The sequence below is a fragment of the Gouania willdenowi genome, chromosome 20 (assembly GCF_900634775.1).
Source record: "Gouania willdenowi chromosome 20, fGouWil2.1, whole genome shotgun sequence".
NCBI lineage: Eukaryota > Metazoa > Chordata > Actinopteri > Blenniiformes > Gobiesocidae > Gouania > Gouania willdenowi.
Genome location: NC_041063.1, coordinates 7,718,873 through 7,734,758, shown reverse-complemented (window position 1 = coordinate 7,734,758; position 15,886 = coordinate 7,718,873). Strand labels below are relative to the sequence as shown.

Below are 15,886 nucleotides of genomic sequence, written 5' to 3'. Positions count from 1 at the left end.
TTATTTTTCTCGAACACAACAACAAAAAACAATCAAAGTAAGACAGTGTAAGTATCAAAATAAAATATATTTTACTAGGAGGGGTGCTATCTACAGCACAAACTAACAAAATTTCTTAAAGCACCAATAGTGTCCTGAGTTTTAGGTTTCCTTGTAGAGCAAAAAGAACACGTCCAAATGCAGCACCTTTGTAGAGATTTAAATGGCTGTGAATAGTGTTTGGTTGAAATGGGTTTGTCCTTCAAGAGACATCGGCTTCATTCGAGTCAGACGGATTCAGGTTGTCTTCCATTGGCTCAGGCTGGATCTTCTTTTTTTGGCCTGCAGTCCACGACTTTTAGATCCCTCTCTCCCCCTCCCTCCCCGCTGCTCTCTTGTCCTGCCTCCAAACTTTCCAAAGTCCCTCCCTGAGAGGAGCTAACAAGCTAACGTTAGTCCGACAACAACTCACTATCACTTACAGTAGCCATACGGCGGCTGCTGCGCACACACAAACAACACATGCACCACAGAGTTCTAGTGTAACAATTACAAATCAAACATAATGTAAATCAAGCAGCAGTAATTACCTTTCAAGCAGAAAAATTCCATCTTCTACTCCTCCAGACCATACACTGTAAAAGAGACGGCGCTACAGCTCCGGGAAAGGGGCGGGGCCTGTGAGCAACAGCTGTCAGACAGTCCATCAAAAACAATCCTGGCTCTGATTGGTTCTTTTTGCTCGGTCGCGGTGCATTCTGGCAATCTGCCAAAGGCTGCAGGAGCAGCAGGGGACGGGGCTCAATGAGTCTGTTTTTTTCACACAAACTACTAGTTTGATGTAAAGCTGTCCTTACATAGTGACAGCTTTAGCAAATATGACAATAAGTCACTTTTATAAGAGTTGCAGACTGCACCTTTAAAGCTCTAACAGAGGCCCATTGACTGGCTCTTCACTCCTGCTAGCTTTAGCTTTGGCATTAGCTTGATTGCTTGCTTCAAATGCTGCATGCTCAGCGGTGTGGTGGTTTCCTAAATGGCGAATGTAACGTTTTGTTTGCAGCTCCACCACCACTTGTTACTACATTATTACATGAATTACAATTTGCGATCCTTTGCTTTTTTTTTTGCATAAAACTGCTGAACTGTCGACATGCTAGGTTGTTGTTGTAACCTGTGTAGCAGACGCATGCACACATGACTTGGTGGGCGTGCCTGTCAGTCATCTCACAGCTGAAGCGGACAGTGGCTGACTCTGAGTCCTTTGCGGAGGTGGAAAAGATTGTCGGAAAATATCGATTTCATATGCAATGATTGGCCAAACACCGATCACCCAAAATCAGGGAAATCAAAGAAAACATAATGTAAGACTCATATTACACAGTTTGAAGATCTTAACTAGTTCTAACCTAGAGGCCCTGATGTGATAAAAGTGGGCTAAATTAAACAATTTTTTTTTTCAGAGGAAACAAAGTAAAAGGTGGGTTAGTGATTGCTCAAACCATGCAGCGTGCTTTTAATAATCCTTATTTAGAACAGAAAGAGTGCAGAGAGTAAACGCTTCACACCTGCAGCAGCTCAGAGACGCTCTTCCTTTTTCTGTAGCTCTGTGTTATCAGACTAAATTTAGATTTGATCTCAAATGTAGAGTTTCACGCTCTAAGATTAACACTGAATTCTCCTCATTTTTCTCTCTTGCTGACACAACAACACAGAGACGTTCACGTGTCCTTGTTTTAGCTCGAAGCGCTAAGAGAAAGCTCACCGTCACCTTTGACTGCTGAAGGAGAAAACGCTTCCCGTGCTGTAACATTCATGTGGTGTCCCTGTTCTCTCTCCACATTATAAAGAACATAACACATTAAGTTTGATTTCCTTGTAATGTCCCTGTTCTCTTTCCACTGTATAAAGAACGTAACTCCTAAAGTTACTCACATCCATGTATTTCCCTGTTCTTTCCCCAGTATAAAGAACGTAAATCCTAGTTTGTTTCTCGTTGTCTAACATTCATGTGGTTTCCCTGCTCTCTCCCCTTAGTATAAACAACGTAATTCCTAAAGTGTTCTTTCCATGGTCTAACATCAATGTGGTGTACTTGTTCTCTCCTCAGTGTAAAGAACACAACTCTTCCCGTAGTCTGACATCCATGTGGTTTCCCTGTTCTCTCCTCAGTATAGAGAATGTAACTCTTCCCGTGGTCTAACATTCATGTGATTTCCCTGTTCTCTCTCCTCAGTATAAAGAACGTAACTCCTAAAGTCGGCGCTGAGGAGACGCACGACGCCATCCGACGAGCGTTCGACGTGTGGCAGAACGTGACTCCGCTGCGTTTCGAGGCCGTGCCGTACAGCGAGCTGGAGAGAACCAAGAAGGACGTGGACATCACTATCATCTTTGCCTCAGGTTTCCATGGCGACAGCTCGCCCTTTGATGGAGAGGGAGGCTTCTTAGCCCACGCCTACTTCCCAGGACCAGGAATAGGAGGCGACACACATTTTGATTCAGACGAGCCGTGGACGCTGGGAAACCCCAACCATGATGGTACGTTATTGATTTATTGATCTGTGATCAGTGAATAATGGACAACAGATTGTTGAGATCGTTTTACTTTGGAATTATAATTTTCCAAGTTAAGATGGAGAAGAAATTAGATTGTTGAACGTGAACATTATGTTATTGTTTTTATTATTTTTCTTACTTGTGTTCCTGATAATTTCATTTATCACATTTATCCTTTTACAGAGGAGTGAACTATTTATTATGTTAACCTGTGCACATTTTATCAATTTCATAAATCAACAACGTCGTCACACACCGATGGTTCAACACTATGGACTTAAAGGGAAAAACAAAACAACAGCGAAAATACACAAAATGACTCCAAAAAACAACAAAAGAAAATTATCTCAAAAATACAAAAAAGAACAGAAACACTCAAAATGAGATTCAAAAAATATATGTAACACAACAAGAATACACTAAATGACCCCAAAAACCAACAGAAAAGTACAATAAATGACTCTAAAAGCACAATATATAACTAAAATACACAATGACACACAAAAATACACAAAATGACTCCAAAAACAGAAAAAAGAACAGAAACACACAAAATGAGAGAACACAACACAACAAGAATACACTAAAAGACAGTAAAAATACACAAAATGACCCCCAAAAAACACAGAAAAGTACAATAAATGACTCTAAAAGCACAAAATACACAATGACACACAAAAGGACAACAAAAATTCTCAAAATGACTCCAAAAACAACAAAAAGAATGATGACAAAAATTCACTAAATTACCCCAAAATACCCACAGAAAATACAATTCTCTAAAAGCACAAAATACAGCTAAAATACACAATGGTACTCAAAAAAACACAAAATGACTCCAAAAACACAAAAAAGAACAACAGAAACACACAAAATGATAGAAAAATGTAAAGACAACTAGAATACATTTTGCAGTTTCCTGTATTAATGCTGTGATTTGTCAATATTCTAATGCTGACAGGAATGTAGATCATGTGATACAATCACGTGTTTGTTTGTTTGTGATGCTGATGCTGATGCTGATGCTGATGCTGATGCTGATGCTGATGCTGATGCTGATGCTGATGGTGCTCTGCTGTTATTTAAGCTGTGATGTGCTGAGGCTCTTATTCTCTCTGTGAAAGTAGATCGTCAGACTTATCTCCAGTAATCACATCACCTCTCTCTCCGCTCTGACCTCGTACCCCCGCTGAGTGCTCGTTCTCTCAGTCCTGCAGCGTGACTACAGGCTGTTGTTAGGGTAGCCTGGGTAGCATGTTGAGCAGCTTTGTGATCTCAACTGGTGCCTGTTTGTGATTGAATGAATGAATGATAGCCACTCCTCTAAGCTCTAGTAGCATTAAAACATGCAGGACTGCGGCTCTCCAGGACCAACACTTCTCTAGGACCTCAGGTTTTCCATGATCGTGGAAAACGAACAGAAAAAACATAAGGGTAATTCTCTGGTTGGTACTCAAAGGTTTCACACATTTCTATAGGATTTTTCCTGTTAGACGGGAGGCTGAGGGTTAGCATTGTGGCTAACAGACATGCTAAGCTCTTGTGATGTAATTTCAGCCTAACAAAGCATATAAAATATAAAATGAATAGCAGTGGTTGACTCTTTTAACCCTATTTATCATGTTTGGTACAACTTCAGGAAGTTTAATTGGCAGTAAAGTATCCAAACACAGAAAGATGATGGTTAACGTGATGTGGAAATGAGTAAACCCTGGAATGGAATTTGGGAAATTTTGAAACAAAACCAGAAGCTTTAAATCTGTTGGAGTTCATTGTTGGAGTTTTATCTCTTATTGTCTGTTAACTAGTTAACTATCAACTAGTTAACTATTAACTAGTTAGATGTTGGAGTTTATTTCTCTTTTCCTCTCGTTTTTCTGACTGCTTCTTTTCATTACATCAGTGACTGCTGAAACACATCAGTTCCATTACCCTTGGAAATGCACAAAATCTAAATAGCGCAATAAAGACTGGTAATGGAAGCATCCAAATTTTGAAAAAACACTCAAATATCCCAAAAAAGGTTTTTACGCTTTGATGAGTAGGTTTTTCAATATTGAAATGTGTCGCAAAAGCGCTATGAAAACACTTTTTCCGCAAATACGCTTCACAGGATGTGACTTAGCTGGTCACATGACCACTGCTCTCCGAGTTAACATGACGCGGTACGTGTGGACAGAAGAGGACATTTTTAGCGTTATACTTAAAAAATTATTAATGCCACATTAGACGTGAAAAAACAAAGGAATAGAGTGTTATAAGGATGTTCTGAGCGTCCATCTTCCTGCAGTGACGTCTCATTGGATGAGATTTCACGGGAGTTACGAGGCTCCTCCCCAAAGTAACATTCAATGGAAACAAGTTCAAAGCGTAATTACACTTTGTCGACATTTAGAAATATCGCTTTTATTTTGCAAAAATATTTAATGGAAACCCAGCTACCATGTCTTTGTTTCCTCTGATTACGTTCATTTAAGGCACTTGTGTCAAACTCAAGGCCCGGGGGCCAAATCTGGCCCTTTTAAAACTCCCAATTTGGCTCATAGGAGAAAGGTAAAAAGACAGAATAAACATAAATTATTGTTTAAATGGCTAAATATTTCAGTTTTAGATATCTCAGCTCTTCTAAATACACAAATTTAATGAAACTCAACAATATTTGGAGGATAGCAATTTTCCCATGCTTTTATCACATCTAATTTTAAATCCTAAATTGTTCAAAGAACTCCATTTTCCTGAAATAATTTTACATAATTTACTCAAATTAAATAAAAATCCTGCAAGGACTGAAATCTGTCACTTATTGCCTGGATATTGTTAGTGCTTTACATACTTTAAATACTATTATACTAGAGCACATGAATGATAAATCTGTGGCCCACTTCAATATAAACTGGTCTGCATTTTGTTACACATTAACTGAGCTTTATACATGTTTTTGATTGTTGTTTGATCCAAATGATCAATATAATATATTCATGTTCTGTCGTATTTGTTAGTTAGAATGTTTTAAATGTGCCCTGGCCCCTGAGGAAGGAGTCGACCCTGTCACATCTGAGTCACATGTCATCACAGTGACAGTCACAACACATGCTCATTGGTTATGAGGTCACTAGAAAAATATAAAAATAAAGGATTATTAACCCCTGAGAGGAAACAGACTCCATGGATTCATGTTTGGAGTCAGAGAAGAAGAAGTGGAGCAAACATTTGATGTAGAGAAGAAGAAGAAGAAGAAGAAGAAGAAGAAGAAGAAGAAGAAGAAGAAGAAGAAGAAGAAGAAGAAGAAGAAGAAGAAGAAGAAGAAGAAGAAGAAGAAGAAGAAGAAGAAAAAGAAAAAGAAAAAGAAAAAGAAAAAGAAGAAGGAGAAGGAGAAGGAGAAGGAGAAGGAGAAGGAGAAGGAGAAGGAGAAGAAGAAGAAGAAGAAGAAGAAGAGCAGTATTTATATAGATGTAGTGAGGGCGTTGTGTTTCTGAGATGTTTTAGAGGCTCTGATGTTACATAATGAACAGCTTTAAAAGAACCTGGAATAATTGAACAGACAGGAATCACTACTGACCTCAAATCAACTACTGACATGATGAATAAATATGACCCACACACACGGTGCCCTGTAGGAAGGAGAAGCATCTGTCAGTGATTCACCCTCCCCCTGTCTGTCACAGATGTGTTCTAATGTTCCTGTTGGGTTCTACAGCTCATCACAGCTGCTGCTCACACTCACTAATGTTATGTAACTCCTCCCACTGTTCTCAGGTGCTCAGGATAATAGCCATGTTGGTTTCTGATTCAGCCTGAGAGGAAAAGCTTAAAAATAACTGAGATAAAACAAGTCCATCCTGATATAAAACATGTTTTAATGCATGTGTGAACACCGTTAGTGTGGCAGTTAAAAAACATTTGGATACAGTTTTCTTCTAAGCAGGCTGTTTTTGTAGCAATTCTCCTCAGAAAGGATCCTCTAAGACATATACCTTGAGGCCCGGGGGCCAAGTCCGGCCCTTTTGAGCATCAAATTCGGCCCACAGAATATTTTATGTAAAAATACATAATACAGATTGCGGAATAGGAGCTCCGCCTTCAGTTGGCATTCAAGGTCAGTTTCTTAAAGTAGGAGATCTGAAAAACCTGAGTTGCTTGAAGCACAGCTGAGATCACATTTGATCTCGTTGGATTACCTGAGATTTCTGTCTTGGAGGAAGATCGATGGGACTGTGTGTGTGTGTGTGTGTGTGTGTGTGTGTGTGTGTGTGTGTGTGTGTGTGTGTGTGTGTGTGTGTGTGTGTGTGTGTGTGTGTGTGTGTGTGTGTGTGTGTGTGTGTGTGTGTGTGTGTGTGTGTGTGTGTGTGTGTGTTATTGTAACGTGTGAGTCTGTAACACATAAATCTCTTCAGATTTAGTAAATCCTAATGTTTGTACTTTGCTTCTGTCAGAGTTGCTTCGTCATTTCTTTGCAGTGGTTGATAAACATTACAGACACATAAAGTTTCTTATTTTGGCGATAAATTACTATAGCACCAATATTGATATATATTTTTATTTTATATTTTAGAAGTTGCTGCTTTCACTACTTCTCAGAACATGTAAAGCACAGTTATAAAGATTACTGACCTTCCCCGAAACAAGCCACACTACAGAACTCACTCACACGTGCTGTCCCATAGAGGAGAAACAGCCTAAAGTGGAACATATTGATCAGTTGTTTGTTAATAAATATGTCTGTGTGGCATTTGAAGACGTAAAAATATCCAGATTCATATTTTATATCAACATTTTGAGCAAAAAATATTGAGATACGAGTTTTGTCCATAGCGTGCAGCACTAGCATAAACACACAGAAGGGAAAACATATAGATTCACGTGTGGTGACTTATTTTGTGACGATATTAAAAATTGATATTTATTCCCATGTGTTTATAGGTTAGCTCTACATGTTTGTGCACGTTCATGTGTTTCAGTATAAATAATAAACTGTGATGTGTGTTATTTGGTGCAACTATGGCTGATGTATTGATTCTACAAGTGTTTGATTAATCTGTTGTTTTGGGAATCTAAAGTGTATCGTCTCAGCTCTAATATGTCACTATTGTTTTATTGATGATGTCACTGAGGCTCACAGGAGGATTAGTGTGTGTCTTCAGGGAGATAGAGCTTATCACACACACACACACACACACACCTGCTCTCCTCTGACTGCAGAGCCATCTGAGGACAGGATTATTTTGAAGTTAAACTACGTATTTTTGGCTCACGCTGCAGTTACAGTGAGACTGGGATTAAATAATAATAATAACAGCCTGACAGACTTTATTCACATGTTTAATAAAGTACTTTATCAAGAGTGAGTTAGAAGATAATTCAAGGATTTGGTAAACGTTACAATAATTACAATTCACTCAGTCACTCGTTGACATCTTATTTTTGTGTTTATTAAGGATCTCCATTAGCTGTAGCCTGTTACCATAGTAACCAGCTTTTCTTCCTAAAAATGAAAATACAGATCAGAAGATCACATCAACTACAACTTATTAATATACTCTTTGTGATTGTTGGGTTAAAAGTCGCACAATTTGAATACTTTATTGTTCTTTATAACTTTGCATAAATGGGTCAATTTGTAAAATAACTGATTGTCTTTTTAATTATTTAATAACAGTAGAGAAAACAGCTCAGATTCACTCTACATTAACAAGAAATTGATTATTTGCATCACATTATCAAGGTTTTCAGTGCAGAGATTATTAAAGAGAGAATAAGGCTACGTTCACGCTGCAGGTCTTAATGATCAGTTCGGATGTTTTTGAAAAATTGTGGAAATGTTGCGGTGATTAGACGTTTGGACAGTGATCGCAGGTATTGTCTAATTTAGAATAACAGCATCGCAAATGTCTGGAGACAATGTGTATTAATAGAAATAACATCAAATGCATCATTGATTTATTGATCAAGATGTAACCCTGTCTTTATCTGATCGATAATGATCGTCTGCAGCAGCTTCAAGTCTCTTTAGGTCACTTTTGTGATTATTAGTTACTTTTGAATGTTGATTTGGCCAAATATAGTAACAGTATCTGTCTTTTTCCTACTGAAGGTACTGAACACAATCAGTCTTTGAGTTTGAAGTCTTTATTTCTCTTCACGCTGACAGAATTCTCAGCTCACAGTGTTCATAATAGATCAGAATCAGCTGCTGTTGTTTTATAGAGAACAATGATGATCAGCCTTCAAACACACTAGTTCATCTGATGAATGGATGGATGGAAGAAAGAGAGATGGAAGGAAACAGTGATGGAATAAAAGAGAGATGGAAGGAAACAGTGATGGAATAAAAGAGAGATGGAAGAATAGAGAGATGGAAGAATAGAGAGATGGATGGATTCTAAACGTGTAGAGGTATAAAGGGCAAAGGTTGAACTGAGAAAATACCCAGGATGTAAAATAAGAACGTAGACATGGAGCGCTGAAGGACAAAGAGTAGAGGATTGACTGTAGCTACAGATGGAGATGATTACATCAGTGAACCAACCTCTCCAAAGAAAAGACATTTGCACATTTTGTTTCCCGTCGTGACGAAGTAGGCGAGGAGCGAGAGACGAGGAGCGTGTAGCATCTGGGCTTCATCACAAGGTCATCTCTGTGGATTGTGTTCGTCTTTGTGAGGAATCAAAGAAATGCTCACAGCACAGCAGCTGATAACGTACAATCAGTTTAGACTGGAGCTCACTGGGAGGCTGATTGGATTTTAACGCAAAGAAAAGAAAAGAGCATTTTCCTTTTGTTACTCTGACAAATAACCAGCTTCACCCAAAGGTGACTGACGTTTAATATCAGTGTTATCACATCATGTGAGCAATACCTACACACAGGAGTCTACATATCTATTCTCTTCTTCACTCTGTAGGGCAGGGGTGGCCAACTCTATCACAGCAGGAGCCACAAACGTGATTAGATCTGATCTGAGATCTAGTCACATGATCAATGTTCATTTCAGCATTTAGAATAATGACCAATCTGAGCACATTTTTGTGTAATTTTATTGTCAATTTGTGCGTTTTTAGGGTCAGTTTCTGTATTTTTGATGTTTTCCGTATTTTTCTGCCTTTTTGTGTAATTTTGTTGACAATTTGTGTCTTTTGAGCTATTCTGTAATGTGTTGATGTTTTTGTAGTCATTTTCTTTGTTTAAGTGATTGTTGTGTCTGTCTTTGTTGTCATTTTGTGTATTTTTGGAATTTTTTGTGTATTTATTTTGTGCATTTTATTGTCGATTTGTGTGTTTTGGGAGTTATTTTGTGTATTTTGTTGGGCTTATTATTCCTCGCAACTTCTTGAATTATAATTTTTGGGGATTTGCTTTGTGGGGCACAAAAAGGCACAAAATGATAACAAAAATAAAGACCAAAGTTAGAGGGAAATGTACCAAATGACAACAGATTAAAATAAAGTAAACAACACAAAATGCTGTAAAGAATGTTGATAATGTCTAAAAATGTTTTTTGAAACTTTACTGTAGAATCTAAAGTGCACCCAAGCACCCCGCTTTGCTGAAATGGAACAATCCGCTATGGAGGCCGTTACCTGACAAACATATAGAAAAATAGATTCTTGAAAATAGAATCTTAATAAGAATGGTGATTCGGACGTTAATTGATTTTTTTAGGCACCCTTAAAAAGAAGTGTTCAGACTTCACTGTTTTGTGACTCAGAACACTGTAAACACTGTAAACACACACAAAAAGATATAGACGGTGCTAGTGGAACACAGGAGGAGCATATGGTGTCCTTGCAGGTTTATTTTTAGCTTTGTGCTCCTGCTGGTGATCAGAAGGAAGCTTTGGAGCAGGTTCACTGCCTTCAAAGAACCTCCTGAAAAAATAATGAGAACGAAAGAAAGAAGCAGCAACAACATCACAAATACAAACTCATTCAGACGTAGGAACAACTACGTGTTCACACGGGAAATAGATTCTATTTTTCCCGTGTGTTGTTTCACCTCTTTGTGTTGACGGTAACTTTAAAAAAAATGTATAAAACAGTTGTGGGAAACTGGCGGCTCAGGGGCCACACATGGCCCTCAGTGTAATTATATGTGGCCCCCAATTAAACGCACAAAGTGAAACTATGCATGTTATAAATTACACAAAAATAATATGGAAATACACAAAATAACAGAAAAAAACATAACAAACACAATACAAAATGACAACAAAAATAAACAAATGAGGAAAAATATATACAAAGTGACACAAAATGACAACAGAACTTAGAACAAAAATATACATAACTCCAAAAACAAAAATAAGGAAAAATGTATGTATAAAAATGGACAAGAAGAAGAGATGAACTGTTCATGGTTACATAACGAGCAGTTTGGTTTGGACTAGTAGACTCACTGATTCACACCCCGACAAAATAAAAGCCCAGCATTGTGTTCACATCCTCCTCACTGCCTACGGAGAGTAGCTACAGACTGTGTTAGAGAGACACACACACACACACACCTAAACCAGTGAACAACCAACTGGAGGCGTGGGGGCCATGAGTGGCCCTCTGTTTATTCTTGTGTGACCCAAAAGTAAATGGAACAAAAAGACTCCAAAATGACAGAGAAATACACAAAACAGCAATAAAAATATACCTTATGACAACGAAAAGCAAAACACACAATACTGCTATAAAAATACACAGAATGACTGAAAAACATATACAAAAGACAACAAAAATACACAACGTGACTTCATGAACACACAGAACAACTACCAAAACACTCCAATAAATGCACACAAAATGGCCGACAGAAAAACACGCAAAACGAATCCAAAAAACACAGGACAACAAATGCAGACAATATGACAAAAATATATATGATGCAAAAAATGCACAAAATTACTGGTAAAACACACAAGATGACTCCGAAAATACACAAAATATACAAGAACAAAAATATACTTAATGACTCCAAAAGGTAAAAGAAAACAGACACATACAAAATGACAAAACTGAAAAAATACACAATATTATACAAAATGACTCGCAAAACACAAGACTGCTTTAAAAAGACACAAAATGGCTAAAATAATTTACAAAAGGAATAAAAATATACTTAATGACTCCAAAAGGTAAAAGAAAACAGACATATACAAAATGACAAAACTGAAAAAATGCACAATATTATACAAAATGCACAAAATGACTCGTAAAACACAAGGCTGCTTTAAAAAGACACAAAATGGCTAAAATAATTTACAAAAGGAACAAAAATACACAAAATGTCTCCATAAACACACAGAACAACCACAAACTACAACATACACACACAAAATTGAAAAACACACAACGAAAACAAATGTACACAATATGAGAAAAATATATAAAATGTCAAAAATGCACAAAATGACTTGTAAAACATGCAAGAATATACAAAGAAAAAAGACAAACACAAAATGACAGAAAAATACACACAATATGACAACAAAAATGCACAAAATTACTCACAAAACACACAAAATAGCTACAATAATACATAAAATGTCCCCATACACACACAGAACAACAACAAAAACTACATTATACAAAAATTTCTTGTAAAACATGCAATATGATGATAAATATACACAAAATATTCTTAATGACTCCCGAAATCAAGAAAATAGACACAAAATGTGCAGTAGATATACCATAAAATAAATTTTAAAAATCACACAAACTTTTTATTTCCTGTCAGTGTCACCACTGGAAAGGTTTGTGTAGAGCTCTGTCCTCAGATCAGATACAATCACATGTTTGTGAGCTAGATAATGTGTGTATCTGTGGCTGAAGTCAAACATTGTGTTACTGTAGTTACAGTGTGTGCATGAGGAGCTGAAAGCAGCTTTTGTGAGTCTGTATCAAAGGTCACTCAGTGAAATCTAGTCTTTAGTGCCTGGAGCCCTCTGAGCCAGGCACTAGTTCACATCCCCTTCATCACATGCTTCCTGCTTCCTGTTTCCTGATGTCACGCTCTTTCTTATTTCTCATGACGTCTTTTTCTTCCTGGTTCAGTGATGAACTTTAGCCCAGTAAGAGGAAACAGCTGATTTCCTTCCTCTCTCTTCCTGTTCTACTTTACAAAGCTCTGAGTCAGCTAGCAACAGGAAAAAGGAAACAACGCCTCAATAGAATCTCTATTTAAACAAATCCAATGAACAATGACTTTACAATATTAATATTTTAGTGACGGTTCCTTGACGAGGTGCTTTTAATGTGAAAACCTATATTTGTGTTGTAGGTTCCCAGTTGGATGTCATTGTTCTCTTGACCTTCTTCCTTTTCTCTGCTGACTTCACAGAAACATCTATTTATTCAGTGACAGTGGGAGGAGCCTCTGTGGGAGGAGTTAGAGCTGATTGAACAATTAGAAACACTGGATCCTCGTCATTTTATGTACTTCTGCTGTTTCGTATATTTTTCTCTCATTTTTATATTCTTTGTTTTATTGTTGTTTTATATATTTTCTGTCATTCTCTGTGGTACTGTTGTCGCTTTGCATTTTTTTGTAATTTTTTGTGTATTTCCGAAGACATTTTGTGTATTATTACTGTTTTTCTATTTTTTTTTAGTTTTTCAGGTTTTTTTTGGTTGTAATTTGTGTAATTTTTGACTAATTTTGTCATTTGGTATGTTTTTGCTGTTTTGTGTATTTTTCCTGTACCTTTGTAGTCTTTTTGCAATTGTATCTAATTTTTTTACATATTTGTTGTTGTTTTGTATATTTATCTGTCATTCTTTGTATTTTTGTTGTTTTGTGTTTTTGAGTAATTTTTTGTGTACCTCTATCATTTATATTGTTATTGTCATTTTATATATCTTTGTCATTTTCTGTGCTTTTTCTTGTTTTATGTTTTTTGAGTAATTTTAGCTGTTTTTCTTGGTATTTTCAACACATTTTTTTAGTCCTTTTGTGTGTGCCTTCTTAGTAATTTCGTCTTTTTTTTGTCATTTTGTATATTTTTGTGTATTTCTGTATGTTTTTTTTTTGTTTTTTTTGTCATTTTGTATATTTTTGTGTATTTCTGTGTTTTTTTTTTTGTCATTTTGTATATTTTTGTGTATTTCTGTGTTTTTTTGTGATTTTGTATATTTTTGTGTATTTCTGTATGTTTTTTTTTTTTTTGTCATTTTGTGTTTCCTTTGGAGGGCCACATGTTTCTGATGTCTGCTGTATGTCATGAACACGTTAGTTAGCACATAAACGTTATCGCTTCTTCATCAGGAGGAAGATGTGATTCTAATCTCAGCCTGTGTTTACGTTAGTGCAGTACCAGGAGGAGGAACATGTGATCCAAACAACATGTTTCTATCTTCCTCTCATTAGTAAAAATGTTGACCTGCCCACTAAACATGCATCTAAACGCTGAATTATTTATTACTTTACTTTTAAACGTGGTAGATGATTTCACATGTTCAACATATGATGAGAAAACACTGATTCACAGCTGAACATTTATAAATACCAGATTATTTCCACGGACATGGTCATTCTATCAGATATTCTGCAGCTGTGTGGTGTGCCGTGGAGGCAGTTTAAAGATTGATCATCATCCTGAGCTCTAGATGTGTCTGTTCCAAGAACAAAGTCTTTGTTGTGGATCAATATTACATCTGATTTCTTTGTTCTGAGAGCTGCACACACACAGATCTACCATCACTGAACATCTGTGTTCTTCATTATAAGCTAACACATGTAACATCTGCATTCTTTATTAAAAGCTAACACACGTAGCGTCATCATTCTTTATTAAAAGCTAACACACGTAGCGTCATCATTCTTTATTAAAAGCTAACATGTAGCATCTGCATTCTTTATTATAAGCTAATGCATGTAGCATCTTCATTCTTTAATAAAATATAACATGTAGCATCTTCATTCATTATTATAAGCTAACACATGTAGCATCATCATTCTTTATTAAAATAAAACATGTAGTATCTTCATTCTTTATTATAAGCTAACGCATGTAGCATCTTATTTCTTTATTAAAAGCTAGCACACGTAGAATCTGCATTCTTTATTACAAGCTAATGCATGTAGCATCTTCATTCTTTATTATAAGCTAACACATGTAGCATCTTCATTCTTTATTTTAAGCTACCACATGGAGCATCGTCATTCTTTATTAAAAGCTAACACACGTAGCATCTGCATTTTTAATATAAGCTAATACATGTAGTATTTTCATTCTTTCTATGATTACAAGCTAACATATGTAGCATCGTCATTCTTTATTAAAAGCTAACACATGTAGCATCTGCATTTTTTCTATGATTACAAGCTAACATATGTAGCATCGTCATTCTTTATTAAAAGCTAACACATGTAGCATCTGCATTTTTTCTATGATTACAAGCTAACATATGTAGCATCGTCAATCTTCATTAAAAGCTAACACATGTAGCATCATCATTCTTCATTAAAAGCTAACACATGTAGCATCATCATTCTTTATTAAAATCTAACATGTAGCATCTGCATTCTTTATTATAAGCTAATGCATGTAGCATCTTCATTCATTATTATAAGCTAACGCATGTAGCATCATCATTCTTTATTAAAATAAAACATGTAGTATCTTCATTCTTTATTATAAGCTAACGCATGTAGCATCTTAATTCTTTATTAAAAGCTAGCACACGTAGAATCTGCATTCTTTATTACAAGCTAACGCATGTAGCATCTTCATTCTTTATTATAAGCTAACACATGTAGCATCTTCATTCTTTATTAAAATATAACATGTAGCATCTTCATTCTTTATTTTAAGCTAGCACATGGAGCATCGTCATTCTTTATTAAAAGCTAACACACATAGCATCTGCATTCTTTAATATAAGCTAATACATGTAGTATTTTCATTATTTCTATAATTACAAGTTATTATATGTAGCATCGTCATTCTTTAGTAAAAGCTAGCACATGTAGCATCTGCATTTTTTCTATGATTACAAGCTAACATATTTAGCATCGTCATTGTTTATTAAAAACTAACACATGTAGCGTCTGCATTTTTTCTATGATTACAAGCTGACGCATATAGCATCGTCATTCTTTATTAAAAGCTAACACATGTAGCATCGTAATTCTCCATTACAAGCTAACACATGTAGCATCTTCATTCTTTCTATCATGACAAGCTAACACACGTAGCATTGGTGTGTGCTCTGACTGAATGTGATTGTGTCTGATCTGAGGGTCACATGTTCAATTTTCCTCTTCTTTTGTGTGTTTTGCAGTCATATATTTAAGTTTTGGGCATTTGTTAAGCTTATGTGTGTATCTTTGTTGTCATTTTGTGTTTTTACTTTTTTTTTCT

At 36.2% G+C, this 15,886-nt stretch overlaps 1 protein-coding gene across 2 annotated transcripts in view; it reads left to right on the top strand.

The window, feature by feature from the left end:
* Positions 1 to 15,886, top strand: part of mmp16a (matrix metallopeptidase 16a (membrane-inserted)) — an 83,227-nt gene that overhangs the window by 43,244 nt on the left and 24,097 nt on the right. For both annotated transcript variants that reach the window (XM_028434587.1, XM_028434588.1), the window contains one exon: positions 2,216 to 2,520. In XM_028434587.1, the coding sequence (XP_028290388.1) occupies positions 2,216 to 2,520 (305 nt within the window). The remainder of the gene's footprint in view (positions 1 to 2,215; positions 2,521 to 15,886) is intronic.